Raw genomic sequence first — 27321 nt, 5'->3', positions numbered from 1 at the left:
ATCTCACTCAAACTTCGGGAAGGCGCGTGCCCACCACGCCCTCCCTCGTGAATAAATGAGAACTAAAAAGAGGGATGCGATTATCCGCCCCCACCTCTCGTAGCCACGCCCTCCAAAGCCAGGAGAGAATTGGCGCGAACCACGTGGGTCGGGCTGTGAATTTCATCTCCCCCCCTCCCGCCCGCCCACCACCACCTCGCGCGCCGTCGCCCGTCAGTCCCAGCTGCCGGGTGGGCGGGGTCCGTATTGGGCTTCGGTGAGGTTTTTTTTGTTTTTTTTGCAGAGGCCGGCGGGCATCGCCTTGATAGGCTGCTCCCGAGGCGGAAGTGCAAGCCGCTTGTTTGGGGGAGGCGGGGCCGCTCCGCGAGTCGGAGCGAGTTAAGAAGAGCTGCGGGAAAGCTGGGCGGGATGGGGCGCCGGTGACTGCCGCTTCTCTCTTGATTCTCCGCATCATTCCCGGTTCTGCCTACCGGCCGCCGCCGCTGCTGCTGCTGCTGCTCCTGCGGCCATGGAGACCGTGCAGTTGCGCCACCCGCGCCGGTGAGAAGCCGGACATTGTGGGGAGTGGGGGGGGGGGTAGAGAAAAGGGCGTGATCGCGCAATGAGGATGGGGGAAGACTCTTCGGGGACAGAGCAAAGCCGGGGCGGGGGACGAGAGGCTGCGCGCAGACTGCGCTTTTTCTCGCCTTTGAGCCCGGCTCTTTTGGTCGTCGTCTCCGCTGGTGAAGCCCTGACCCTTCTCCGCTGTCTTCCGCCGGTCCGGCTTCGCCTGCACCTTGTGCTCAAGGACCGGCGTCTTTCTCTAATTCTTTGTCTCAAACTGGGGTGCCCGGCTCGTTTCCTATTGGCTTAGTCGGGTCTGCGTTTTGCAGCTGTTCGCCCCTCTCTTGAGTCTGCGTTTAGTCCCAACTATTTTCTCTGTGTTTAAGTTCCACCTGAAATAATCCCTAGACTACCATTTTGGGTTACCACCTCTGTGTATTTTGAGTATCTGCTTTCCTCAGTCGTGTTCTTTTTCCCACTATAAAAATCGGAGCAGAAATGCAGCGGTCCCGTTACTGTGATAAAACTTATATCACAATATTTATTTATTATTTATTTATTTATTTATTTATTTATTTAATCAAGCATGAATTAGACCCCCTCTCGCCGTCCCTCCGGGGAGAGGGGGCGGTCTAGAAATTTAATAATTATTATTATTATTATTATTATTATTATTATTATTATTATTATTATTATTATTATTATTATTATTATTATTATTTAACAGAAAGAAGTATAAACATGATTATGAATACATGAAATGAATACAAATACAAGGGAATATTAGGACAGGGACCATAGGCACGCTGGTGGGCTTATGCACACCCCTTAAAGACCTCTTAGGAATGGGGTAAGGTTGACAGTAGACAGTGTTAGGTTAAAGTTTTGGGGGTTTGGGGAAGAAACCACAGTGTCAGGTAGTGCATTCCAGGCATTGACCACTCTGTTATTGAAGTCGTATTTTCTGCAATCAAGTTTGGAGCAGTTTACCATAAGTTTGTATCTATTGTGTGCTAGTGTGTTGTTGTGGTTGAAGCTGAAGTAGCCATTGACAGGTAAGGACATTGTAGCAGATAATTTTATGTACTATGCTTAGGTCAGATCGAAGGCGGCAAAGTTCTAAGTTGTCTAAGCCCAAAATTTCAAGTCTGGTGGCATACAGTATTCTGTTGTGTATCAAAAGATACAAACTTGTCATCTCAAGCCAGGGAGGCCTAGGATGAAATCCCATATTGATTATTCTAGTAGTTTTCCAAAGATTGTCTCTTGCTTGGGCCTAAGTATTTCTGCCGGGGGATTTAAAACGGGGCTTCCTACAGTTCAGGTTGGTTTCCAAGTGTTTGGGTTAACCCATCAACAGAAGAATAGAGAAGTGAATAGTAAACGTTTTGGTTTTATGGATTTGCAAGGCTTTCCAAGTAATATGTTGTCTTTTTAGAAATAGCTTTTTCTCTAGAAGATAAAGCATAAACTGAAATCCAAAATATTATGAGCTTGCATGTATGCATTTTGATGTACTTTGGATTTCAGACACCGTCTACAGAGGAAGTTGGTATGTTTAGTTACCAAAGCTCATTGCTTAAAAACATGCTAAGGGGAAGTGAATAAATAAAGGAGGTGTCTTAAAAATGCATAAAGGGAAGTTCTAAAATGTCAAAACCCTGAAATACTAGCAATTCATTTCTTGTGCAGTTTTAATTGCTTAAACAGTGCCTTAAACATTTAAAGTATTAAAAATTTCTGTATATGTAGACTGCAAATTATATAATTTACTGAATTATTATAGATTTTTGTCCCATCTTAAAATAAAACTTCTTGCACATACTCCTTGATATTAGCTCACACTAGTCATGTATAATCTATACAAGTGCCTTTCAGCTTTGTATATTTTAGGTATGAAATTATAAAAAATCCCTTTGAAAGCAGGTATAATGTTTGTATGAATATCTTTATAAAAGTAAAACAGTAAAGATTATATAAAAAAGAACTGTAATTTACTGCCTGCCTTGTTTTGTGACTGTTTGCAATTACAGTGGTGTGAAAAATAACTTTGCAACCAATCCTAACATTTATAACCTTTGCAGGCCTGGAAAGTCAAAATAATATCATAAAATTATAATATTTTAAGTGTAAGCACTTAGCAATATATTTGTCTTACTATTTTGTAATATAAGTTCTGTGAAATCAAGTGGCCTCTATATTGGATGGATGGACAAACATAGACAAATTGGAGTTGCAACTCAGTATCTGGAGAACAAAAATATAGTATAGGTAGTCCACAATGTATGACCACAATTGAGTGCAAAATTTATGTTGCTAAGCAAGACAGTTAAATGAGTTTTGCCCCATTTTACAACTTTTCTTGCCACAGTTAAGTGAATCACTGCAGTTGTTAGCAACCCGGTGGCTAAGTGAATCTGGCTTTCCCATTGACTTTCTTGTCAGAAGGTTGCAAAGGTGATCACATGTCCCCAGGACACTCTGCAGCCATTATAAATATCAACCAATTGTGAAGCACCCAAACGTTGGTCATGTGGCCACAGAGATGCTGCCAAGGTTGTAAGTGTGAAGATCAATCATAAATCACTTTTTTTCAGTGCTGTTGTAACTTTGAATGGTAACTAAACAAATGGTTGTAAGTTGAGGACTACCTATACTTTACCCATTGCAATAGGAACACAAACCCAAGTTAAAGACAATTGAGGTCAGAAGGAATTTCTGTAACTTTAAACTGTTATCAAAGACTGCAACTGCTTTCAATTAATGCATTTGCATGCTGAGCAAAAGAACTTGTTTCTTTTGTGGTACATTTGTTCCACAATAGTGATGGGGAGAGAGGGGGGGGGAGGGAGGGAGGGAGGGAGGGAGGGAGAGAGAGAGAGAGAGAGAGAGAGAGAGAGAAATTTGCATATGTGTCTTATCATCTCAGCCTTTCCATATTTATATTCACAAGAAGTTTGGAGTCTCAAATTTGTTTCCCTTTTGCCCTCTTATTGCCAATTATTTTTTAAACCTTTTAGGTTTGGGATTTTACTTGATGTATTACTTGCTTTGTAACATTTCCCTTATTTTGATAAATATCTCATTATTAGTCTATAGCTGTATACATTAAATTGTATTACCTACATACAATATGCTGGTTGATTGTGACATTTTGTAATCATGTTTTCAGCAACTTTATTCAATTTTCTATATCCGCCGAACTCAGTCAATGATCTTATAGGAACGAGTGACTTTAAAATTGGGTTAATGTTTTTCTGTTAAAATATCTAATCTCTAATATGTGAGTTGACTGGTCATATTTCAATTACTCAATGAAGTAATACCCAAAGAGTGTATATGAGGTGTTCTAAAATTGTGGATGATGACTATCCAGAGTCATGTTTGTGAAATGGGCAGCTGCACAGGTAACCCCCACTTACTGACTGCCTAGTTCAGTGTCTGTTCAAAGTTACAACCATGCTGTCCTTCAGTTATATGATAGCCACAGTTATGTGATTGCCATTAGTAGGCATTTCGTGCCTGAGCTGTTGTTTTCCTCCCCCCTCCCTTGTAGACCAGAGAGATTGAAGAGGAAAACATTACAAGAGAATAAACAGGCACACAGTGGAAAATACACGTCAAAAGCAATATGCTGTTTACCTTCCAATCTCTCCCCTTTTGAAGGAGTGGGAATGGATCAGACTCAGGAGAAATTGCTTGTCCCCCTTCTCCTACAGAGTGGAAAGATTGGAGAGAAAGGGATTATAAGAGAGTAAATAGGCACGCAACAGAGAATATACAGTGTAATACTTTCATTGTATGCTCCCACCTGCTGATGCTAGTACATTGCTTTTCATGGGTATTTCCCCTTTGTGTGCCTGCTTACTCTTACAGTATAGTATAGCCCCGTGATGGCGAACCTATGGCACAAGTGCCACAGGTGGCACGCGTAGCTATATCTGAGGGCACGCGGGACGTTGCCCTATGTTAGCTCCAGCGCGCATCTGTGCGCTGGCCAGCTGATTTTCAGCCTTCTGGAGGGCGGGGGAGGGCGTTTTCACCCTCCCCAGGCTTCAGGAAAGCCTCTAGTCTCTGGATGGCGAAAAACGTCCCAGCAGGCCTACCCGAAGTCCGGAGGCTTCAGTGAGGCCTGCATGGGGAGGAGAGCACGCGGGGCACGCATGCTTCAGGGGAAGGGCATTGCATTATGGGTGTGGGCACGCACTTGTGTTATCGGCGCACCTTTTTGGCATCCAAGCAGAAAAACGTTCACCATCACTGGTAATAAATAATAATAATACATTTAATTTGTTAGCCGCTCCCTCTCCACAAGGGACTCAGGGCGGCGTACAACAAGAGCACATACACATATACAAATAAACACACACATACACGCATACACATACACGTACACGGAGGAGGTAACAGTTATTAAATACATGATTCAATAATAATAATAAAATTGACAATTAAAATATCCCAAATTAAAAATTATAAATTTAAAAAAGACCGTCAGGAGGAATAGGATGAAACTGATAATTGAAAAAGGTGGGTCTTGAGCTTTACACGGAAGGAGCGGAGATCGGAAGTAATCCTGATGTCAAGGGGGAGGTCATTCCAAAGGGCTGGGCCCATCACAGAGAAGGCCCTGCTTCTGGGTGTCACCCCCCGACACTGTTTAGTGGATGGCACCCGGAGAGGTCCCTCTCTGTGCGAGTGGATTGGTTGTAGGGATGTATGGGGCAGGATGCGATCCCGCAGGTAACTAGGTCCTGTGCCATGGAGCGCGTTGAAGATCGTCATCAAAACCTTGAAACGCACCCGATAGACCACAGGAAGCCAGTGCAGCTCACGCAGGAGAGGTGTTACATGGGAGTACCTAGTACTCCCCATAATCACCCGCGCAGCCGCATTCTGGACCAACTGTAGTCTCCGAGTGCATCTCAAGGGAAGCCCCATGTAGAGTGCATTGCAGTAGTCTAGGCAAGACGTCACCAGCGCATGGGTGACTGTGCGTAAGGCATCCCGGTCCAATAAGGGGCGCAATTGGTATAGCCTTTATTGTAATTGTACTTCATATATACAACGAAATTGGTTATAATCTTATAATCTTTCTCTACAATGAGTCTAAATAAAAGATTAATTCCCTTCTTGTTAATTATGACAGCACTAGGGGATACATTCCAAAGGTAGGGAAGTGCTTAGGAGGCAAACGAAAGTGAAAGGTATGAAACTGATTAGTGTTGTCAATTTTGATCCAGAAAGCACCAGTTATTGCTATTTCCTATTTAGCCCTGGTCCCAATTGTTGTGCTAAACAAGGACTACCTATATAAACTTACCAAATAAATAAAATTACAAAGTTTAAAAACTTCTAATATATGTAGTTGCTAAATATGTTACAATAACATTTAGAAATGAATTAACTGGTTGTTTATAGTATATGAGCACAGTTAATACATTTGAATTCACACTATGATCTATGAAAATAGTCAATTATGGCTTATTTAAAAATGCATAGCTGGAACAGTTTGTGGGCTAACAGTTACCCAAATGGTAAAAAGGGAAGGATAATGTATTTGCTATTTTCTATTCTAAACCAGATTATATTCTGTAATCTTAAAGCTTTATCATTAAGACTTGTTTTCATGTTTCATCATTTCCTGGGCAGACTCTTAGTAATATTTCCTCTTTTAAAATCATTATCTGTTTTGCATATGCTGCTGATTTTTTTTTTATATTGTTGCATTCAGGAAATGAATACCTAGTTTTCATGAAAGTATAGAAAACATTTCATTACCGATAAGTGCATTTTGGGTGAAAAATATTTTGTTATACTGTAGTACAAGAGATATACTTTTTCTTCTTGTTGTGCCATATCCATCATCGGACGTTGGCGATCATGTTGGCGATCCTATTTTTATCAACAGCTGCACGAAAAAGTGGTGCTGTGTTTTGTCCAAACCAGTCCCTTAGGTTTTGAAGCCATTATGTTCTTTCTTCTGCCTGGACCTCCTTTGCCTTCAATCTTTCCCTGGAGGATTAAGTGAAGTAGTTGATGCAAATGTCAGGCTGCCTTAGAACTTTGAGACTCTCTCTTCTATCTGTCCTTTAAACACACAGTGTTGCATCTGTCTGGATTATACTCAGTATTAGTAGAAAAATTTGTTAATAAATTATATTTAATGCTAGAATTAAGTTGATATTGAAGGTGCATCATCAAAATCTGATAACGTATTTAATTATTTGATTCCAGGCAGCTAAGAAAATTAGATGAAGATAGTTTGACAAAACAGCCTGAAGAAGTGTTTGATGTGTTGGAAAAACTTGGAGAAGGGTAAGTAAACCACATAAATATCCTTACCACACTGTTTATAATGCTACCATAGATAATAGCTGTACATATAGGATTGATATCATTACTCGATACATATGTGCAGTTAAACAAAACGATTTGAAACAGAAGTCATTCTGAAGACTGTAAATAAACCAGATTACTTATTTCAGGTCAAAACATTGTTTTATTAGACTGCAGTAGAGAAAGTCAGCCATAGAGTAGACTAGGACAGGGGTCTCCAACCTTTTGGACCTCAGGGACCACCAAATCCATAATTTTAAATCCCACGGACCACGGGGGGGGGGGGGGGGCTCAGCCTTCTTTCAGGCCTACCTGTCTGCTGCTGCGAGGCATCCGGGTGGGAGGCCCGACAGAAAGCGCCTGGTCCAAGTACACAACCTGAAAACCTCTTCCCTCAAGAAGCTTGGTAAATCTGACTGAAGGAAAACGAAGACGGGCAGACTGACGGTGGGTTGCTGATGTTGGTGGGAAAGTTGGTCCCATATTCCAGAACTGTAGCAGTCATAGGACCGGCCCTTTGGTCATCCCGGAGCAGCTCCTCCACCTCGGTGCACTAGCCTGCAGGGGAGCTCCCCATTGCAAAAGAAAAACTGGGCTGGATCATTTTAACTAGTCCTCTAAGCTTGTAAAGCAGGGGTGTCAAACTCGATCTCAATGTGGGCCACATCAGGGTTGTGTTTGACCTCGGGGGTGTGGCTGGGAGGTGTGGCCAACCCAACATCACACACTGCACCTCCCTGACAATCTCTGCACCCTCCAAGCCTTGCTGTGCTCATGCCATGTATTCTCATGCATTATGTTCAGTAGTGTGCCACAGTAGCAGCCACCCCAAGCCCTGCCTTCCCCTCATTCCACCTCCCATTTGGCAGTAGCTGTCTGCTGGCCTGCTTATAATCTGCCCGGGACTTGCATTTTCCTATTGGCTTCCACACTAACATTGCTTGTTAGAATCCAGCAGGTAGTTTCAAGGAGGACTTTGCTTAACTACCCCCCAATCCTTGCTTAAGAATTGACAGTGGGGACTACAGTGATTGCCTTTCTAAGAGATCTGGTCATATGATGTCATGCTTTACAACTGCATTGCTTAGTGACAGAAATTCTGCTACTGGTGACCAGGGCCGGATTTAGATGAAAAGAGGCCCTAGGCTATTCCACTTATGGGGCCCTTTCATCTCCCATTTTTAAGTTTGTAAATTACATGAAAGATAATAAAATACATCATTACTGTGATATATATCAATATATTAAATGAAACATGTTGTAATTGGTACTAAACTTTATAAAAAATGTGGCACGGATAAATAAAAGGCCCCTCTTGATGTTGAGGCCCTAGGCTGAAGCCTAGTTAGCCTATAGGAAAATCCGGCCCTGCCGGTGACCATCGTAACTCAAGACTGCTTGTATGCATGCAGAATTCTGTAAAGATTCCATCACTATTATTCTGAAGACTATTTTTCTAAACAGGCCAGGAAACCATTAAGATTTTTCCACTGTGGCCGGGGGGGGGGGGGGGAAGAGGGGACCTAAAAGAGTAGTGTTAGTGAGGTCTATGAAATGGTTTTGGCATTTCTACGCAGAGTGTTTGTTACTATCTTCACTTTTGCAATGTGTGACCTAAAGATCATTCCGTTGCTACTCCTGTAATGTCAGATATTCCATATTGCCAAAAGTGGTTGAAAGTGCACAGATAATAAATCAGAAGATAAAATATTTTTCCAAAACAAAGTAAACCTTTTTACATGAATCAAGTTGTTGTAGCACTTATAATGAATTCTTAAAAATTTTATTGTTTTTTGTTTGCTTCCCCCCCTCCCCCCCCAAATTTCTGGTGTTTTGTTTGTTTAGCCTATTTTAGGTTCTGCAAGTTTCCTGCCTCAAGGCAGTAGGAAACTATGCGGTGGTTAGAGGGGTTCCGAAGGGAGGCTGCTATGTCTGCAGGTTGTCCATTTCTAGCAATTGAGGAAGTCGTGCTGTGTGCAAAGCCTCACTTTCTCAGTCTGAGTTAAGAGAATGAGAGAACACTGTAAATATTTAGAAATGTTTCTCTTATATCCAGCAGTGCCATGCGTGATTTACATCACACTCTTTCCAAAAGCAAGATTAATCATGCAAAATATACTCCCCAGTACATTTCTAGTAATGAAACAAGTTGATTAATCTTTGGCACGTTTAAAGTTAAATAATGTCACTGGTGCATAACTTGTATACCACTAAATAAAAACATTGATTAGTGATGAATATTTATGCTAGTCTAGTTTTTAGCTTCTAAAATCTAAAAAATCAGCTTCTGAGAAAAAAAAAGTTATGTTTCTCCTCCAAATATTTTTTCCCCCACATTAGGAGTATTAAAACAGTTTATTCCAGTAATGTTTCTTATATACAGTGGTACTTTAAAGTTTGGTGAACCATTTTCAATATTTCTGCATATATGATCGATGATATGATCTGTTCTCTATACAAGTTCTAAAATTAAATTTAAAAACTCAATTAAATGAGTCAGAACATTGATTTTCATTAATTTATTGAGGAAAGAATCCCTTGATTTTTTGAGGAAAATAATCCAAACTTACATATTTGTGTGTAGCAAAAATATTTGAACGTTTAAATTTATCAGTTTATTTGAAGGAGAAAATTGGAATGAAGTTTCAATCAATGAAATGATAATAAGATATGAATGTAACCATGGGGTAGTGGTGCAGCTAGTGGTACATCACAATGAACAAGCTTCTTTTATTGCCCTTTTTGAGTTTCAAGTTTGGGTTTCTTGTTATAGATCCTATGGCAGCGTATTCAAAGCTATCCATAAAGAAACTGGCCAAGTTGTTGCAATTAAGCAAGTTCCTGTTGAATCTGATTTGCAGGAGATTATTAAGGAGATATCAATAATGCAACAATGTGATAGGTAAGTATCAGAACTCAGTATTTTCATTCACCTGTGGGAAATCTCTTATTTCTCATTTTAGAAATGTTATCATATGGGGATGTAAGTCATAATTTTTCTCAGAGCTAAACACAGTCAGTTCCTATAGTGTCTTCTGATCAAATGTCCCTTATTTTCTTTTTCTGCCTCTGATTTTTCTTAAAATGTAGGGGAAAGGACAACATACAGTACTTAAAAGGAATACAGCCTATGTGGAACTGTTGCTTCCTGAGATTTATAAACCAGATAGCTGTTGATTTAGCTTAAAATTGCATTTGTTTTTTGGCAGCTATGTCACTCTGTTGGATGTTAGTTATATTATTCCACTAGACCTCATGTGTGCTTTACCAAGAGGACCAATATCTGTACCTTCAATTTATTTCATAATTTGAGAACTTTGCATTCTTCTTTCTTACAGTTTATTCTGTTATTTTCATCCTATTTCTCTAGTGATTTTGTTCTCATTAAATACGAAGTTAAGTTATGTCTATAGCATTTCACAACCTACTAATAAAATTACTAGATAAGTTTACTCTGGCAAGATGTGTTTTGGGCAAACCATAGTACTGTTTTTAGATGCTGTAGATCAAACGCTATAATCTTCTGTAGAATGTTTCAGGTTAAAAATTTCAGATGAAATAATCAGAAGCCGTTGCCCTCAATCTTTTGAGCACCAGGGACCAGTTCCGTGGAGAAAGGTTTTTCCGCAGACTGGAGGGGGCGTGGTTTCACATACTGCCTGCAAACTACAGATGGGTCTTTGCTTGTTTCACGGCCCGGTTGCTGTCATGCCACAGATTGGTGCTGGTCCAAGGACCAGGGATTGGGGACCCCTGGTCTAAAGTATTCAGAATTCTATTTTGCCTTTCTGTAGTTGGACGGAATTCGGCTGACCCCATCTCCCATTCTCTAAGATTTCTCAGAGAACTAAATCAAAGTAGGAATTATGCAGTTTTTCTTTTTCTTAACAGTTAGGATATTATCATTTTCACCAAACAGTCATTAAATGTTTTTTTATTTTCTTTTTAACCATACCTGAAGAAGCCTTTTTTGTCATTCCAAAATTGCTTTTCCAACAGGCAACTGGACTTTCTTTGTTTTTCCTTGAAGCTTCTTCAGCTCTTGAAGATGTTTCGCTTCTCCACCATTTAGTCAGAAGTGAAGAAGCTTGAATGAGAAGTGAAATGTCTTCAAGGAAAAATAAAGAGTCCTGCAGCCTCTTGCAATAGCACCTTTGGGACAACAGTCACCTGAATAACTGAGAATCTCCATAGACATCCTTCTTGTCATTCTTAGCACTCTTTACTGACTGGCTCATTTTGAGCTTGACCTTTCCTGATACCACCTACAATTTTGGCTATCCTAATTCTATATGTTCCTTCCTTGCTTAATTTTTGCTAAACTGTTTGGACTGCCACCTAAAGTGCTTCTGCTGTTTTCCTTTATCTTCTGCTGGAATTAGTCATTATTGTGCTTTTAGTGTTTTATTTCTTCTCCCATCCATTTTGAGCACCTTTCAGAGATCCACTTTTCATTGTTCTGAATTTATTAAATCTGAAGTTCAAGATAATACTCAGTTATATTGATCTTTATTTTCTCTTAATAGCAGAAACTATATACTATCATGTAACTTTCCTCAAAGTTTTCATTGCTTTCATTTCGTCTACCAAATATTTTGTGTTAGTTAAGTCCAAGGCCTGTTTAGCATGTTCTCTTCTTCTGTCTCTTCCCTCTGAAGGAGAAAGTTGTCAGGAATTTCCAATCATAAAAGTGGACACCAGCAGGGCCTGTTTATTTTGATAAGAGACGCTCTCAACAGCAGAGCCTAAATCACTACTGGATATCAGGGCAGATGTGGATATTTTTTAATAAAGAGTTAAATGTGTCGTCCTTTTCTATTGCTTCTATTCTTTCTGAACAACTGAAGCTTTTAGTTATTGTATTTGCATACATTTGTATTTGTATTCTAAATACAAATGTTTTATTAAATTGGCCATATTGATCTATATAGTCTCGCCTCATTAGGTTGTTTTGAACTTTGTAAATACAATAGGAGAGTTGGAAAGGACCTTGGAGGTCTTCTAGTCCAACCCCCTGCCTAGGCAGGAAACCCTATACAGTTTCAGACAAATGGCTATCCAACATCTTCTTAAAGACTTCCAGTGTTGGGGCTTTCACAACTTCTGGAGGCAAGCTGTTCCACTGATTAATTGTTCTAACTGTCAGGAAATTTCTCCTCAGTTCTAAGTTGCTTCTCTCCTTGATTAGTTTCCACCCATTGCTTCTTGTTCTACCCTCAGGTGCCTTGGAGAATAGTTTGACTCCCTCTTCTTCGTGGCAACCCCCCCAAAATAAGAGAGCTCTGTCAATTTCCCACAATCCTCTTGCACTACAGGAATTTATTTTTAAATTAAAGTGATTAAATGTTTAGCTTGTAATAAAGTGATTAGATGTTGTTTTTTCGGAAATTTTCAGTTTATTTAAAGAAGGGTGAAATACAAAAGCTTAAATGTTGTGTTAAAATATTTTTATTGGAAATGATTTCTTGGAAAATTATTGGAATATTAGTAGATACACAAAAGTCCATGTGATCTTTTTAAAAGAAATATGTATAAACCATAACCCTAACCTATTGGTGCTGAAAGGAGTTTGCATGATTTAATTATGCATTTTCATTTAAAATAGATTAATAACGAATAAGCATAGCAATCTGAAATACGTTAAAACTGTGAAGCTGTCCCACTTGATTCATAATGGATTATTCCATTTGCTGAAGAGAATGAGATCTGATGAAAGAATTGAGGAAAAACATTCTCCTTGTCTTTGCCTATCCTCCTTACAAGAATCGCCCCCCCTCCCCAAATGCTTTAGAGCAGATTTTCACTAGTGTACAAAGGAAGCAAGAATGTGTGTGTGGGGGGGGAGGGGGTGTAGGAAGAGGACTCACCTTTCCTACAGCAAGAATATGTAAACCATTCATGAACCATTCATTCATTGCTGTTATTTTAAAACAACTGAAGAATTTCTATAGAACAATACATCAGGGGAACTCTGTGTGAGCTGATTGTTTTCACTATGTATGGGTGTTTAAAGAAATGTTTTAAATGTTAGTAAGATAACAGGTAGAAAACAATGAAAATATATTTTGCACAATTTCCTCTGTTAAATGTACTATTATATATACAGCATATACTATTATAAGAAACTAAACCTACAGGAATGAATTTTGAAAAGTTGTGGCTAATATCAATATAATGGTTATAAAAATTCTCAACTTGAATAACATTTCATACCTGAACTGAATTATTTTATTTTATCAGTATATTTCCTGTAAAATATTAGGTAGCTATTGGAAGTGCTGGACTTCAGATAAACATGACTTCAGATACTCAGCTATCATTCCCATAGTCATAGCTAAATAACAGCAGACCTTTCAAAGACTTAACACCATTAAATAAAACTTGTATTGCTAATTAAATCATAGCTACCTAGAATCCAGGAATCCAGCTTTGCCTGGGTAAATATGTATGAGGGAAAGAGATAGTCAGATGGGCACTCAAGACTTAAATCCTAGTTCTTGTTCACTTGTCTTTCATGGTACTAGTAATTTTTGAGTGTTTTCCCAGAACAGAATGTGGAAAGTGCTGTCCCATATTTACAGAATGGTCTTGCCAAGGTCTGCAGCTAAGAGATTTTTGCCTTGCTAGCTCAATCCTTAGAGCATGCCAGCTAAATCATGCAGCTCTTCCACTTGCATGAGTTGCCTTGTGCAAAAAAAAATGTTCTCCTTTGAAATAGGAGTAAGAAATACATAATTGAAGACCAGAGAATGGAATTTAATTTTTCTGAGTTTATACTTTTTCTTAAGATCCTAATGCTCCCCGAATCCTAGGATTGTAGGTTGATTCATAGCTGGCTTTTTTTTTCTTTTTTCAAAATGTGCACTTGAGTCAATTCAGTAATACGTTCTGTCTTCCTTAGTCCTCATGTAGTCAAATATTATGGCAGCTATTTTAAGAACACGGACCTCTGGATAGTAATGGAATATTGCGGTGCCGGATCTGTGTCTGATATAATTCGACTACGAAATAAAACGGTATGTGCTGCTTTAGGATCTGAATAAATTTGCTTGAGGGGATTTTTTGGATAAAAAGTTTGAATAAAAGTTGATGAACTTTATAAACGTTAGCCTGGTTTATTAAGTGATCAAAAATGTGAAAGTGCAAAAATTGAACATTCCTTATGTTCCACTGGAAATTTGTTATTACTGGAAATCAATAAGTTGCATTATCCTCTTGCAGCCTTTTCCATCCCTTATCCTAATAGAAGACATGTATTTTAAGTGACAATAATAGTGTCTTAGCAATGACTATTTGTTCATTTAGTAAGTTTCCTTCTACAGTTGATGGAAGATGAAATTTCTACAATAATACAATCAACACTGAAAGGACTGGAATACCTACATTTCATGAGGAAAATACACCGTGACATCAAAGCTGGCAACATATTACTTAATACAGAAGGACATGCTAAACTTGCAGATTTTGGGGTAGCCGGCCAGCTTACTGTAAGTGCAGAACTACTGATACAACTCTTCCTATATTGTGCAAAGACTTGATTGTTTAACAAGCCACCGTTGGGAGCATAGTAATGTATTAACAGTGTTTTACAAACCGTATTGACTGGATGCAAACATCACAAAATGCCAGTATCCAAATAAGCATTCTAGTTCAATATATGTAAACCAAGCAGGAGTATATTTTCTGGATCATATGTTGCTGTTTAATATGAGATGGTCACGGGAGAACTACTGGCATATATAAATCTGATTTTGTAAGATCGTAAGCTTTAGATTTTTAGAAATTATCTATTTTCATTTGAATGTATCTGTATTGACTTGAATGTGCACAAAGCAGGAGAAGTGTTTTCAACCCAGAACCTTTAGATTCTAAGTTTTGCTAACTTGTTCAGGCCAGGCATAATCTAGAAAAATTGAAATTCAGAATGCTTTGCTTATTTAGGTTTTGAATGAAACAAAATCCAGACAGGTTGAATAGGACAAGGTTGATGTGCATTGCTCTCAACCCAGCATATCCTACCAGCTTGGCTATCTGTAATCTTCTTCCACTTTTTTCCTTTCTCTCCCTTCTGCCATTCTGCTGGATTGGGAGCATCACTCATAGTTCAGCAAAAAGTCCTATCACCTTACCAGAAGCATCATATCCTTTCTCTTGGTCTTTCTGCCTCTCTCTTCTCTTATCCACTAATGTCCTTTGGGTTTTTCTTTGGCTCTCCTTCTCCTTCCTGAAACAAAGTTATATGTTCCAGTGGAGGCATGAGCAACTTGAGCCAAGCTACTCTGTACAGAGTATTTTGCCCATCTTTACTATCAAATATGTTGAAAATTCTAGGAGATGGGTTACCATTATATTTCTATCCCACTTTTCCTTATGTATATGTAACTCAGGATGGCTAACTTATTTCTGTTTTCCCCACAACACCAACCCTGTGAGGTGAGTTGGACTGAGAGAATGATTGGCCCAAAGTCATCCAGCCAGCTTTCTTGTCTAAGAGAGGCCTAAAACTCATAGTTTCCTGTTTTCTAGAAGAGCATATTCACCACCACACCAATCTGGTGCAGAGATGTTTAATATAGCTTACAATATCTGTAATATGAGGTTATAGTATAGCTTACAGAAAATTTGAAAGCATTTGAACAATTGATCAGCAGATGCTTTTACCAGATCCCTTTTAAATAGCTAACTTCCTTAAAAATTTGTCTCCCTTCATAGGATACTATGGCAAAAAGAAATACCGTGATAGGAACTCCATTCTGGATGGCACCTGAAGTGATCCAAGAAATTGGATACAATTGTCTGGCAGACATATGGTCTCTGGGTATCACTGCCATTGAAATGGCTGAAGGAAAACCTCCATATGCTGATATCCATCCAATGAGGGTAAATGCTGGGTATCTGGTCCAAGATAGGAAGATGATTGTAGCTTTAATGCACTAGTAAAGTTGAGCCCTAGTTCTCATTATCTTTGGTTTGACCCTACTTTGCTAGATGTAGTCTCTAAACACCAGCTTCATAAAATTCCACGTGCACGATGAGGATACTGTGCGTAGTAAAGTAGATTTGCCTAACTTTTTGCAGGCATAAAACAAAAACTAAATTTGATTACTAAATATGTCTATACTGCATACACTTAATAATTTCTCCCATCATATTAAAAAAAATAGTTTTCTGTCTACTCTTAGAATAGCTATAGCTATATTCCAAAACTTTTAATGGTCTGCCTGAAGCCTCAAGTTCCCTTCCTTTGTAAACAGCAATACAGGCAGTCTCGTTGAATGACCACGCATTCACTTATGACAAATCCTTATAGTTGTGGTGGTTCCTGTGTCCCTGTGGTTGTGATTTGGGTGCTTGGCATTCAGCTTGCAATTACAATGTCACAATGTCCATAGTCACATGATTGCCATTTGCAATCTTCATTGCCAACTGCTGTTTTTAAATCAGTGTGGACACGTGACATTGCGTGTTAAGATTGTGTCACTGAGCGATGAAGTGCAGTTTCCAATTGCCATAATGAAGTGAGGACTATGTGCATAAGTGAAACATCTGTGTGAAACATAAGTCTTCTTAGAGAATAAAATTTTATCATTTTCAACCCACTTCAAGCAGGAAGTTGGATTCAGTAAAGTTCAAAGTCATTTGAATGCAAATATGTAAAGTAGCCCATGTTGAAATATACTGTAGTGCTGTTGCTAATTACAGGTAGTCCTCGACTTTCAACCACAGTTAGCCCAAAATTTATGCTGCTAAGTGAGGAATTTGTTAAGTGAATTTTGCCCCATTTTACGACCTTTCTTGACACATTTCTTAAGTGAATCACTGCAGTTACTAAGTTAGTAATACTGTTGTTAAGTGACTCTGGCTTCCCCATTGACTTTGCTTGTCAAAAGGTCGCAAAAGGATTTACATGACACTGGGACATTGCAGCCACATAAATATGAACCAGTTGCCAAGCATCTGAATTTTGATCACATGACCATGGGGATGCCACAACAGTTGTACCTTATTTTTCAGAGTATAAGATGTACTGGAGTGGCAAATTAAAAAAAAAAAAGTTTTTGCACTCTGCAAGCCTCCCAAAAACAGCCTGTTTTTCGCAAAAACGGGCCTGTTTTTTTTCACAAAAAGGGCATGACTAGCCCTTAGGAGGCTTGTAGAGTGCTCCTCAGGGTGTATGTGCCAAAAACGAGCAAAAAACAACCCGTTTGCAAAAAAAGGGCATGGATAGGAAGCTTATAGAGGCAGCTCCTGGGGGCTGGGTGGGGAAGCAAAATTGAGCAAAAAATGGGCCGTTTTTTACTCATTTCTGCCCTCTCCAGCCCCCAGGAGCTCTCTGAAAGCCTCCTACAAGCTATGCATTGCCATTTTGGTGAAGGCAGTGGGGTTTCAGGAGGCAAAAAATGCTATATTCTGTGTATAAGACACACCCAGATTTTCAGCCTCTTTTTTGAGGGAAAAAGGTGTGTCTTACACTCCGAAAAATACCGTAAATGTGACAAGCGGTCATAAGTCACTTTTTTCAGTGCCGTTGTTACTTTGAATGGTCACAAAATGAACCGTTGTAAGTCTAGGACTATCTGTATACTGAAACAGAGGATGACCACTAGAACAGTTTTTCCAATCTGGGCCATTCAGATAGTTGGGGTGCCATTGCATTTAATATGTTGAAGAAGACTAGAGGAATGTCCTGTTTCAGCCTTGTGCTCTGAAGTGGGACATTGCTGTCCTTTAATATTTTCTGTGAGGCCAAGAATGACATTATATATGGACCCATTTTACATCTGGGAAGGTTTTGGGTTCTTGAGAAAGGTTTTTTTTTTTTTTTGAATACCTACTTCAGGATTAATGCTATAATTTTCATCTCTTTCCAACGTCAGTATGGCAGAAACTTGTGCCACCAGTTTTTAGTAGTTGTGATTAGAAAAATAGCCACATGTTGTATAGCCAATAGTTGTATTCCCATTTTTGATCTACAGAAAAATGATAGGGAAGCTTTGACCCTTTGGGCTCTTGAAAGTATTTTTCTTGTGCATCAATTTTTTGCTTAGATACAACGTGAGCAAAGGGCAAAAACCAATATTGTTATTTGCAGGCAATTTTCATGATTCCAACAAATCCACCACCAACATTTCGAAAACCAGAGCTATGGTCAGACGAATTTACAGATTTTGTAAAACAATGTCTTGTGAAGTGTCCAGAACAAAGAGCCACTGCTACGCAATTGCTTCAGGTTAGTATCTGCTATTCTGGAATAGAAGGAAATATGGAGCCCTTCTCTCCACGTACATGTTTGGAGAGCTTAACAAAGTAAGAGTTTTCTTCTAAGCTTTTAATGGGGATGAGAAGAGAATGAGAAGCTTTCCTTTTTTTTGTCTTTCAATTTCATTGTATCAAACTTTGAAAAATCATGTCTCTGAATTTTGCTTGGGAGTTTGGGAGTTTCCAAAGATGCTGAAATCCTGCAGATTGGACTTCTCTGTTTATTAAAATATTATAGAATAGTGTTATCAATTTTTCATTTTATGTATAAATTATATACAATAAGCTGAACAAAATTGACCTGGTTTTGCATTAAAGTTACTACTAGCATTCTCTTTAGAGTTGTATTAACACAATTTTGAAATCTGATTTTTTTTCCCTACTGCCTTTAACTTTTATGTTAAAAATTTAATATCTGTTTTTTTAGCACCCATTTGTAAAAAATGCCAAAGGAGTTTTCATCTTGCGAGATATGATTAATGAGGCAATGGATATTAAACTAAAAATGCAGCAGGCTCAACAGCGGGACATGTTTCATGATGATGAAGAAAATTCAGTGAGTAATAAAGCCATAACATTTTCTGTAGTAGCATTGTAAACACTTTTTCCCCATACTGTTCACTCTATTGTTTAATATTTATTTATTGCTACTATTTGTGTAGCAATCTGTTCCGACCGGTTCTGAGTAGTATGTGACATAACTTGAAAATTAAAAACAACATAGTAATTAATTTGGAATAGAATAGAATAACAGAGTTGGAAGGGACCTTGGAGGTTTTCTAGTGAGGGATGGGATTCAGCTGGTTTGGACCAGTTTGGGCGAACCGGCAGTTCTGACGATCAGCTGGGGAGCGAACTAGTTCGCTCCGATGATCAGGTAGGCCTGCCCGCCCCTGAGCTTCACTTACCTATATCCTCTCAGCGGATTCGCATGGCAGAGAGAATTGCTGCGTCTCAGCTGTGTTACTCCCCAGAAGTAACGTGGCAGGTAAGTTTTGTTAAAACTGTGCACATGCGCGGAGCACGCGATCTCCGAACCGGTTGTTAAATCGGCAGAATCCCACCACTGCTTCTAGTGCAAACCCCTGCTCTGGCATTTCTTAATTTCTTAAATGTAGAAACTTTTCCTTTAAAAAAAAATCACGTCTTTAGAGGTGAAGCATCAACAGACTATAAGATGAACTTGCTGCAGTTTTTCCCAATGTTTTGGCCCTCACCGCTTTCCTTCCTATCCTATGAAGAGAAGTAACAGGATCATTCCTTTGGGGATAGTAGGTGTAACCTCTCTAAGGTTTTTTGCGTGTTGTGTATTGGGAGAGATGAGATGTTGGCAGGTTCCATGAAACTCTAGAAAGCCAAGGCTCAGCCCCATAAGGCACCTGAAGAAGGAACATATGAATGCTGCTTTGAGCTCTCAAATGAAAGATGGGTATAGTTTAATAAACAAACAAATAAACTATAGTGGTTGCACAATTATCGCACTCAGGAAGGCAAGGTTTTTGACACCTGCTTTGAACTGTGAGCAATCCATCAGTTATATGGAGCTGTGGTGGCACAGTGGTTAGAATGCAGTACTGCAGGCTACTTCTGCTTACCTTCAAACTGCCTGCAATTTGGCAGTTTGAATCTCACCGGGCTCAAGATTGACTCATCCTTCAACCTTCTGAGGTCGGTAAAATGAGGACCCAGATTGTTGGGGGGGTGGGTCAATATGCTGACTCTGTAAACCGCTTAGAGAGGGCTATAAAGCATTGTGAAGCAGTATATAAGTCTAAGTGTTATTGCTATATTATCTACTTCAGAAGTATAACATCTTCTTAAATAAGTTTGCTTTTTTCTTCTATTTGTATTTTTCTAAATAAGGCAGTCGTTTTAGTGAACTTTGTTAATTTCTCTAACAAAGAGGTTGGAGACAACTTCAAAAAGTAGTATTTGCTGCCTCTCATAAGTTTGCTACTCTTTTTTGTTTTAGCCACCCTAACTTATTGCCTGCTGGTCATTTTGATATATTGAAGCCAGTTCAGTTAGAAACATGATTGCTCTGTTACAAATGTTTCTCTACAGTTCATTAGATATAATTTAAATGTATTAATATCCCTAGTTCCCATGCCTTGCATTCTTGGCGTTTAATGACAGAATTGTGGGCCATCAAGTTAGCATCAGTGACCACATAGATCGGAGTCCAGTCCCCAAACCTGGCAACTTTAAGACTTGTGGACTTCAACTCCCAGAATTCTCCAGGCCTTAAAGTTGCCAAGTTTGAAGACCTGTGACATAGATCAATTTCCTCCAAGATGATTAGTCCCCAGCATGGTCCTTCAGGTCTTCCAATAGTGTACCCATTGCCATTGTAATTTCAACCACGTTTCTGGAGGCCATCCCCTTGTCTTTTCTTCCAGTCACAAAATAAATCTCATGAAGGAATATTTCACTGTCCATTTGTGGCCAAGAAAAGAAAACAAATTACAGTTAGTCCTCGACTTACAGCAGTTCATTTAGCGACCGTTCAAAGTTACAACAGCAGTGACCTACGACCATTTTTCACAGTTATAATCTTTGTAGCAATTCCCATGATCATGTGATCAAAATTCAGATAAGTGGAAATCTGTTCATATCTTTGACCGTTGCTGTGTCCCTGGATCACGTGATCAGCTTTTGCAACCTCCTGTCAAGCAAAGTCAGTAGGGAAAGCCAGATTCACCCAACAGCCGGGTTAGTAACTTACCAACTGCAGTGATTCACTTAACAAGTGTGGCAAGAGTGGTTGTAAAATGGGGCAAAACTCACTTAACAAATGTCTCACTTAACAGCAGAAATTTTGGGCTCAATTACGGTCGTAAGTCAAGGACTACCTATCTGATGCTGTTTGATGAGCTTTAGAAGTAAATTTGGAAACAAACCACACATTCTTTCTGCGCCAACTGAGAAAGCTTAAATGGCCCAAAGAGCTGCTGATTCAGTTCTACAGAGGAATTATTGAGTCTGTCATCTGCACCTCCATAATTGTCTGGTTTGGCTCTGCAACCAAACAAGACAGACACAGGCTTCAGAAGATAATTAGAACTGCAGATAAAACAATTTCTGCCAACCTGCCTTCCATGGAAGGCCTGTATACTACACCAACCTGTATACTACACGAGTCAAAAAGAGGGCTGTGAAAATATCTACAGACCCCTCACATCCTGGACATAAATTGTTTCAACTTCTACCCTCAAAACGATGCTATACCACACCAGAATAACTAGACACAAAGACAGTTTTTTCTCGAATGCCATCACTATGCTTAACAACCAATTCCCACAACACTGTCAATATTTTACTAAGAATGTATTACTTTTATTCTTATCTTTCTTCCTAGTATCTATCTCTCCACACTTATGACTATAAGCATGTTGCTTGTATCTTTCTAATTATATTGTTGTTATTTTTTTCCTATTATGATTTGATAGCTTATTAGTAACCTTGACTATCACTAAGTGTTGAAACTTTTTGTTCTTGATTAATGTATTTTATTCCCTTATGTACACAGAGAGCATATCTACCAAAGACAAATTCCTTGTGTGTCCAATAAAGAATTCTATTCTTGCTTCACTTCTGTTTTAATGGTAATTGAAGAACCTTGATGCCTTGAATGATTCTAGACGACTGGAGTTACTTTACTTACATGAGAAGTTTTTCTTCTCACTCAATGCAGGAAGAAGATGAAATTGATTCTAGGACCATGGTTCGAGCAAGGGGACAAGAGTCGGGTACAATCAGAGCTGCTTGTGGAATGAGTGAAGGTGCCAATACCATGATAGAATACAATGACACTTTAGCATCACAATTAGGAACAATGGTCATAAATGCAGAAGATGAGGAAGATGAGGGGACCATGAAAAGTAAGTCCTTTTTAAAAGTATTATTCAGCGAAATCAGGAAAAAGGATGTTCAGGAATTCAATATAGAAAAAAATTACTAAAATATATATTTCCAATAAAGGTGATAATTCATGTAAATTTGGTTGTTTCTGCTAGGTAAGAAGAACTTCCTTGTTTTAGAAGGAGGTATTACAGCTACTGCTTGTCACACTTGGATGCACAAATTTAATTGGTCTAGAAGAAGACTCTTATGAATGAACTTTTTATGTAGCAACAGCATACAATAAATATGGTGCTAGCTGTTGAATAAAATCATTTGCCGTATATATTGTGAATAAATTTAGAATTGTTAATGCCAAAATGCACCCAAAACATCTGGTTGGGTTGATCTACAAGTATATATGGTAACACATTTTATAAGTACCTGTATTTTCCATAGATGCATGTGGATAACAGACCCCTTAACAAAAGTGCTATGAAAAATGCAGGACATCTTAGTGGCACATTTGTGATACATTTTGATTAAAAAACTGAGGATCGACTTATCCACTGAGGCATTTATACAAGAGCAGGTTTGGTAAAAATGATGTTATTATTACAGTAAAACATTCTTTTTATCAGCTTAATACTAGCACAGCAAATGGCCCCAAAGGACCCTTTCAGGTGATCAGGTTATATTTCTCAAATATCAGCCATCTCAAAGTGCTAGCGAGAGGACTATATTTGAAACAGATGTTTGTGGGATATTAAGTATCTTCTGGTAACCTGATTTGAAAAGCATCAGCTTGTAGTTGTCATTGCTGCCATTATATAAATTTAAGGTATGATGGAACTGAAAGGTTCTGCCACTATCCCATATCCTGTCCTAACTGGCCAGGGGAGGGGCAAAGACTTAGTGTGGCTTTTGGGGCACACCACTGGCAGATGGCTGCTTTGTATGTTTGCGGTTTCAAATTACAAAGCTAAGTGGATAATGTAGTTAGTTGCTGCTCTAACTTCCTGTGAGCTGTTATAAGTTATTTTCCTCCACATAGTTTGAATTCTTCTGATTATGTCTTTCCATGGGAAAATTTTAGAATTTTGTTCTTTTGACCTAAATGGTTTTTTTGTAATGACAGACAGGCTCATATTTATCATGATTGGTCTCTCTGTAGAGGGTTTTATTACTATGAAAATAAAGTTTTAAAAAAACCATTTAGTAATTTGTAAATTGTGTAGTTGTATCTGCTGGTTTTTGTTTAACATACTGAAATTTTGTTAAATACTATTGTATAAATGAAAACGAAATGAAAATTCAAAGTAGTATTTTACTCCCATTACATCATTCATATTCCAAAAAAACATTTCTACCATGAGAAAATCTGATCTGCAAAATAACATCTGGATGACATGATAACATCCCAAGAGGAGTCATGGTTAAACATTTTTTCCAGTTTGCTGTGCTTTTAAATGTTTTTTTTTGGGGGGGGGGTGAGAAAGAAAGCAGGAGACCTCTAGTGCTATCATCAATTTTACCATAAATGCCTGACTGCCCCCACTGTGCTACCAAATGTTGGTGGTAAGATTTCAGCCTTTAAAAAAAAAACATTAGTGTGTGTGTTAGGATCAGAGTAGATGCTTTCCCTCCACTTGCATTCCAGTTGTGGGTTACAGCCGGTACACCCTGGTACGGATGTACCGGTGGCAGCTGGGAGCAGCAGCCACCGTACCGGAATGGTGTTTTGGAGGGCCCATCCGCATTCCTTACGTGTATTTAAGCCAACTGGGCCATTTTGCGCATGCACGCGCAGTGTACAGCGCCTGCGCAACCTCCGGTGAACAGCTGGAGCGTCGCAAGGTGGTGGGTGCGCATGTGTGCGTAGCGCGCGTGCCTGAGGTGGATGCCCGGCCTCATCGCAGCGTTCTGATTGTGACGGGATCCGGAACCCACCACTGTTGCATTCCCTTTTTATTTTGAAGAAAAGAAAATAATATTTCTGAAATTTGACTAGTTTGCCATAGAATTTTGAAATGTTGGAGATAAAATCTTGAAGTTCTGAGGTCCATTCATTGTTTAGAAGTACAGGAGGCTAAATAATCAGACCTAATTCTGAAAAATATGTCCAAAGCTCAAGAAACCCAAGCATTTTGTGAGTTTAAGCTTAAGGAGACATAGACATTTGAAGAACAAGTCATCCCTTGAAAAAGGGCTTATTGGGAATCAGTCCTTATTGGGAGAGTTTCTTCTAGAGTATGTAATGATTGACAGCATAAAAATGGTCCCAGCAGTTCTCAATAAGGTTCAATTCTAAACAAGAATAAGGGAAAATAATAGTGATTATTAAGAGACCAAGCAATCACAATTTAGCACATCATATTTTAGTTTACTGTTCTCTCAGCCAATTCTGCATGGTTAAATTATAGATCAATAAACGTGGGAAATCAGGTTGAGAAAATATTGACTAAATTATTGACTATTAAGCATAATAGTCAAATAGACACAGACTAGTGTGTTTTTTGATTTACCCATATCTGAACTTGCAGAACTTATAGTGATCAAGAGTTCTGCTTTGAATTCTATACTAGGTGCTGTTATATCTCCTTGAATATTGGACATATATTTTGGATTGGCCACTGTGTTTTGATTTTGTTGCAAGGTTCATGAATTCATGACCTGATTTTTAGCCCATGTAGAACCAAGGTGATGCCAGAGACTGGCAGATAGATTGTTAATTGTCTACTCAGGTTATTCTACTTTGCACTAATTCTTTGAATATTAATCCACCTAGGTTGCACAACCACCATATCACTGTATTTAATCTTAATTTAAATAAGGAAAAAAAACTAAGCTCTTCAGTGGTTCAGGGATCATTTCTTGACTCAGTCTGAAAGTCTGGGTGCCCATCATGCTCACCAGAAACTGGTAAAACAATTGCATTTACAACATCATGTGGGTTCTATTTTCATAGTTCTGGTGCTTTCACTTTCATTAGTTCTAGTTCAACAGGTGATTTGTCTCTTGATTGCTGTTCTTTATCTTTCTTTTTGTATCCTCTTGCATTTTCTCAGTTCTATAGTTATATCTTATACTCCATGCCCTTCTGTTAGCAGAAGTTTTGGCTTTAGAGCTATAATGCTAGTGTATTTTCTTATTAAATGTTTATCTGTTTGTAACTAAGGCATCCAATTGGGTATGAATGTTACTGATGTTATGTTACTGAGAACGTCACTAAGATGGTGCAAAATGCATAATAAGTTGTGAAACTTAATGGAAAGCAAAACCAAAAAAATATTCAGCTATCTGAATCTGCCATTGAGCTTAATACAAAATTTAAATAAGGAAAAGCTAGTGTGAGTAGCATAGTAGCACAGCTAGTGATGTGTAGCACAGATATTAGAGATGGTTATTACATAGAACATTTACAGATGTTTATACTACGGGTGGACATGGCTATAAAATGCTTGCTTGGACTATTTTCTGCTTTGTCCAGATTGAGAACAAAGCATATGTTCTCAATGAATGCCTTATTAAATAGTTATTTTCAAATACATCATTATAAGATAGGAATTTAAGATGGAGTCTTTAGTCTTTTCTGCTCTAGGCAGATTTTTCCCCCTTAAGTCCATGGTTTATTTTTGGGTTTATGTTATTTCACTGACAAAAAGTGCAACAGTTTGGGATTTAGATGAAAGAGGAGGCTCTTGATTTAAATTGTTTAACTTCTATCTATGTGATCTTTCAATGCATGATAGAATTTGCAACTTTCCACTCAATTTTTCTTGGCCTACAGGCAGGGCCGGATTTAGATGAAAAGAGGCCCTAGGCTACTCCACTTATGGGGCCCTTTCACCTCCCATTTTTAAGTTTGTAAATTACATGAGAGATAATAAAAACATCATTACTGTGATATATATCAATATATTAAATGAAACATGTTGTAATTGGTACTAACCTTTATAAAAAATGTGGCACGGATAATAAATAAAAATAAAAGGCCCCTCTTGATCTTGAGGCCCTAGGCTGAAGCCTAGTTAGCCTATAGGAAAATCCGGCCCTGCCTACAGGATATTTTATTTCTAAATATGATGTGTGCATTCTGCAGTAAATCTTCCTACTTTAAATTAATAGGGATTGTAGTGAGTTGAAAAGATACAGCAATGACAGCAGTTAATCAAAAGGGGGAGCTCCAACATAACTTCAAATGATACATTAGTAGAAAGTTAACTCTGAACTTGGTGTTACTAACAATGTTAAAAACAATTACTGAATTATTCTAACTATTGCATAAGGATTGTTTGGTATGTATATACAGTATGTCCCTAATATTTATTTATATCGTCAGGCTCCAAAAACCAAGAAAGACACAAAAAGTTACTTCTAAGCGGTTTCCTTTATTGTTTTTCGCCTATAGACAGAAACTTCACCACATATACCAGTGGCCTCCAACCTTTTGGGCACAGGGAATGGTTCCATGGAGAGAGATTTTTCCGCGGTTCATAGGGAGCGGGGCTTCATGTGCTGCCTAGATCCCATGGATTAGTCTTCACTTGTTTGCGCAGCCCAGTTTCTGGCATGCTGCGGACCAGTGCCAGTCCACAGACTGGGGATTGGGGACCCCCGACACATACAATGTATAAATGAGACACTGAAATAAATATCTGTGTTAGTATTACATTCATCGGGAAATGTTTTTCTGAGTTTTCTATCATGTTAAGTCTAGAGATATATATAGTTATTTGGCTGCAAAGCAGAAAAGATGTTTCAGTGACGGTCTGGATACATGTGTCTGGGCTTTCTTACCTGGACATCCTTTAGATGCAGGCCCAGGATAATATGCTTTTAACGAGTTGATGAATGGGGGTGGGTGGGCGGACAAGATTGCATCCTGCTGACATGTCTCAAATGCATATTTCATGGCGGTTACTGCTTCTTTAAGAGGTACTAGCAAGTGAAACAAGCAAAACCCCAAAAGTAAAAGAATGTGAAAAGATTCATAAACTGAGAAATAAAATAACAAAAAGAAGGAAGATTGTGACATAGATGTGCAAAGAGACATGTGAGTGTGTAGAGACAAATATGTTAAGGAGTGCAAGCAGCAGAATTGGGGAATTCTGGGAGTTGAAGTCTACTTATCTTAAAGTTGCTATGGTTGAGAAACACTGTTGAACACGGTATGTAAAGAATGTTTACGATGACTGTTTCCTATCCATTGAAAACCAATGTCAAGCTGACCTGCAATTGTCTTTGTGGCTCTGAAATTTAGAAAAGAATATCATTTTTTGCAAGGTGACTTGTGCCATATTCAATACATGGAGTGTTCCGCATTCATTTATTTCTAGA

At 38.6% G+C, this 27321-nt stretch overlaps 1 protein-coding gene across 1 annotated transcript in view; it reads left to right on the top strand.

Moving 5' to 3' along the window:
- Window positions 1–352: 352 nt before the first annotated feature.
- Window positions 353–27321, top strand: part of STK4 (serine/threonine kinase 4) — a 72216-nt gene continuing 45247 nt past the window's right edge. The window contains exons 1-9 of the mRNA XM_081947007.1: window positions 353–540; window positions 6781–6861; window positions 9656–9784; window positions 13784–13898; window positions 14205–14369; window positions 15595–15762; window positions 17975–18112; window positions 18569–18697; window positions 21836–22022. Coding sequence (XP_081803133.1) covers window positions 509–540; window positions 6781–6861; window positions 9656–9784; window positions 13784–13898; window positions 14205–14369; window positions 15595–15762; window positions 17975–18112; window positions 18569–18697; window positions 21836–22022 — 1144 coding nt within the window. The 5' untranslated portion in view covers window positions 353–508. The remainder of the gene's footprint in view (window positions 541–6780; window positions 6862–9655; window positions 9785–13783; window positions 13899–14204; window positions 14370–15594; window positions 15763–17974; window positions 18113–18568; window positions 18698–21835; window positions 22023–27321) is intronic.

The sequence above is a fragment of the Natrix helvetica genome (genome assembly GCF_964273705.1).
Source record: "Natrix helvetica genome assembly, chromosome: 3".
NCBI classification, from domain to species: domain Eukaryota; kingdom Metazoa; phylum Chordata; class Lepidosauria; order Squamata; family Natricidae; genus Natrix; species Natrix helvetica.
This window is presented reverse-complemented; position numbering and strand designations above follow the sequence as displayed.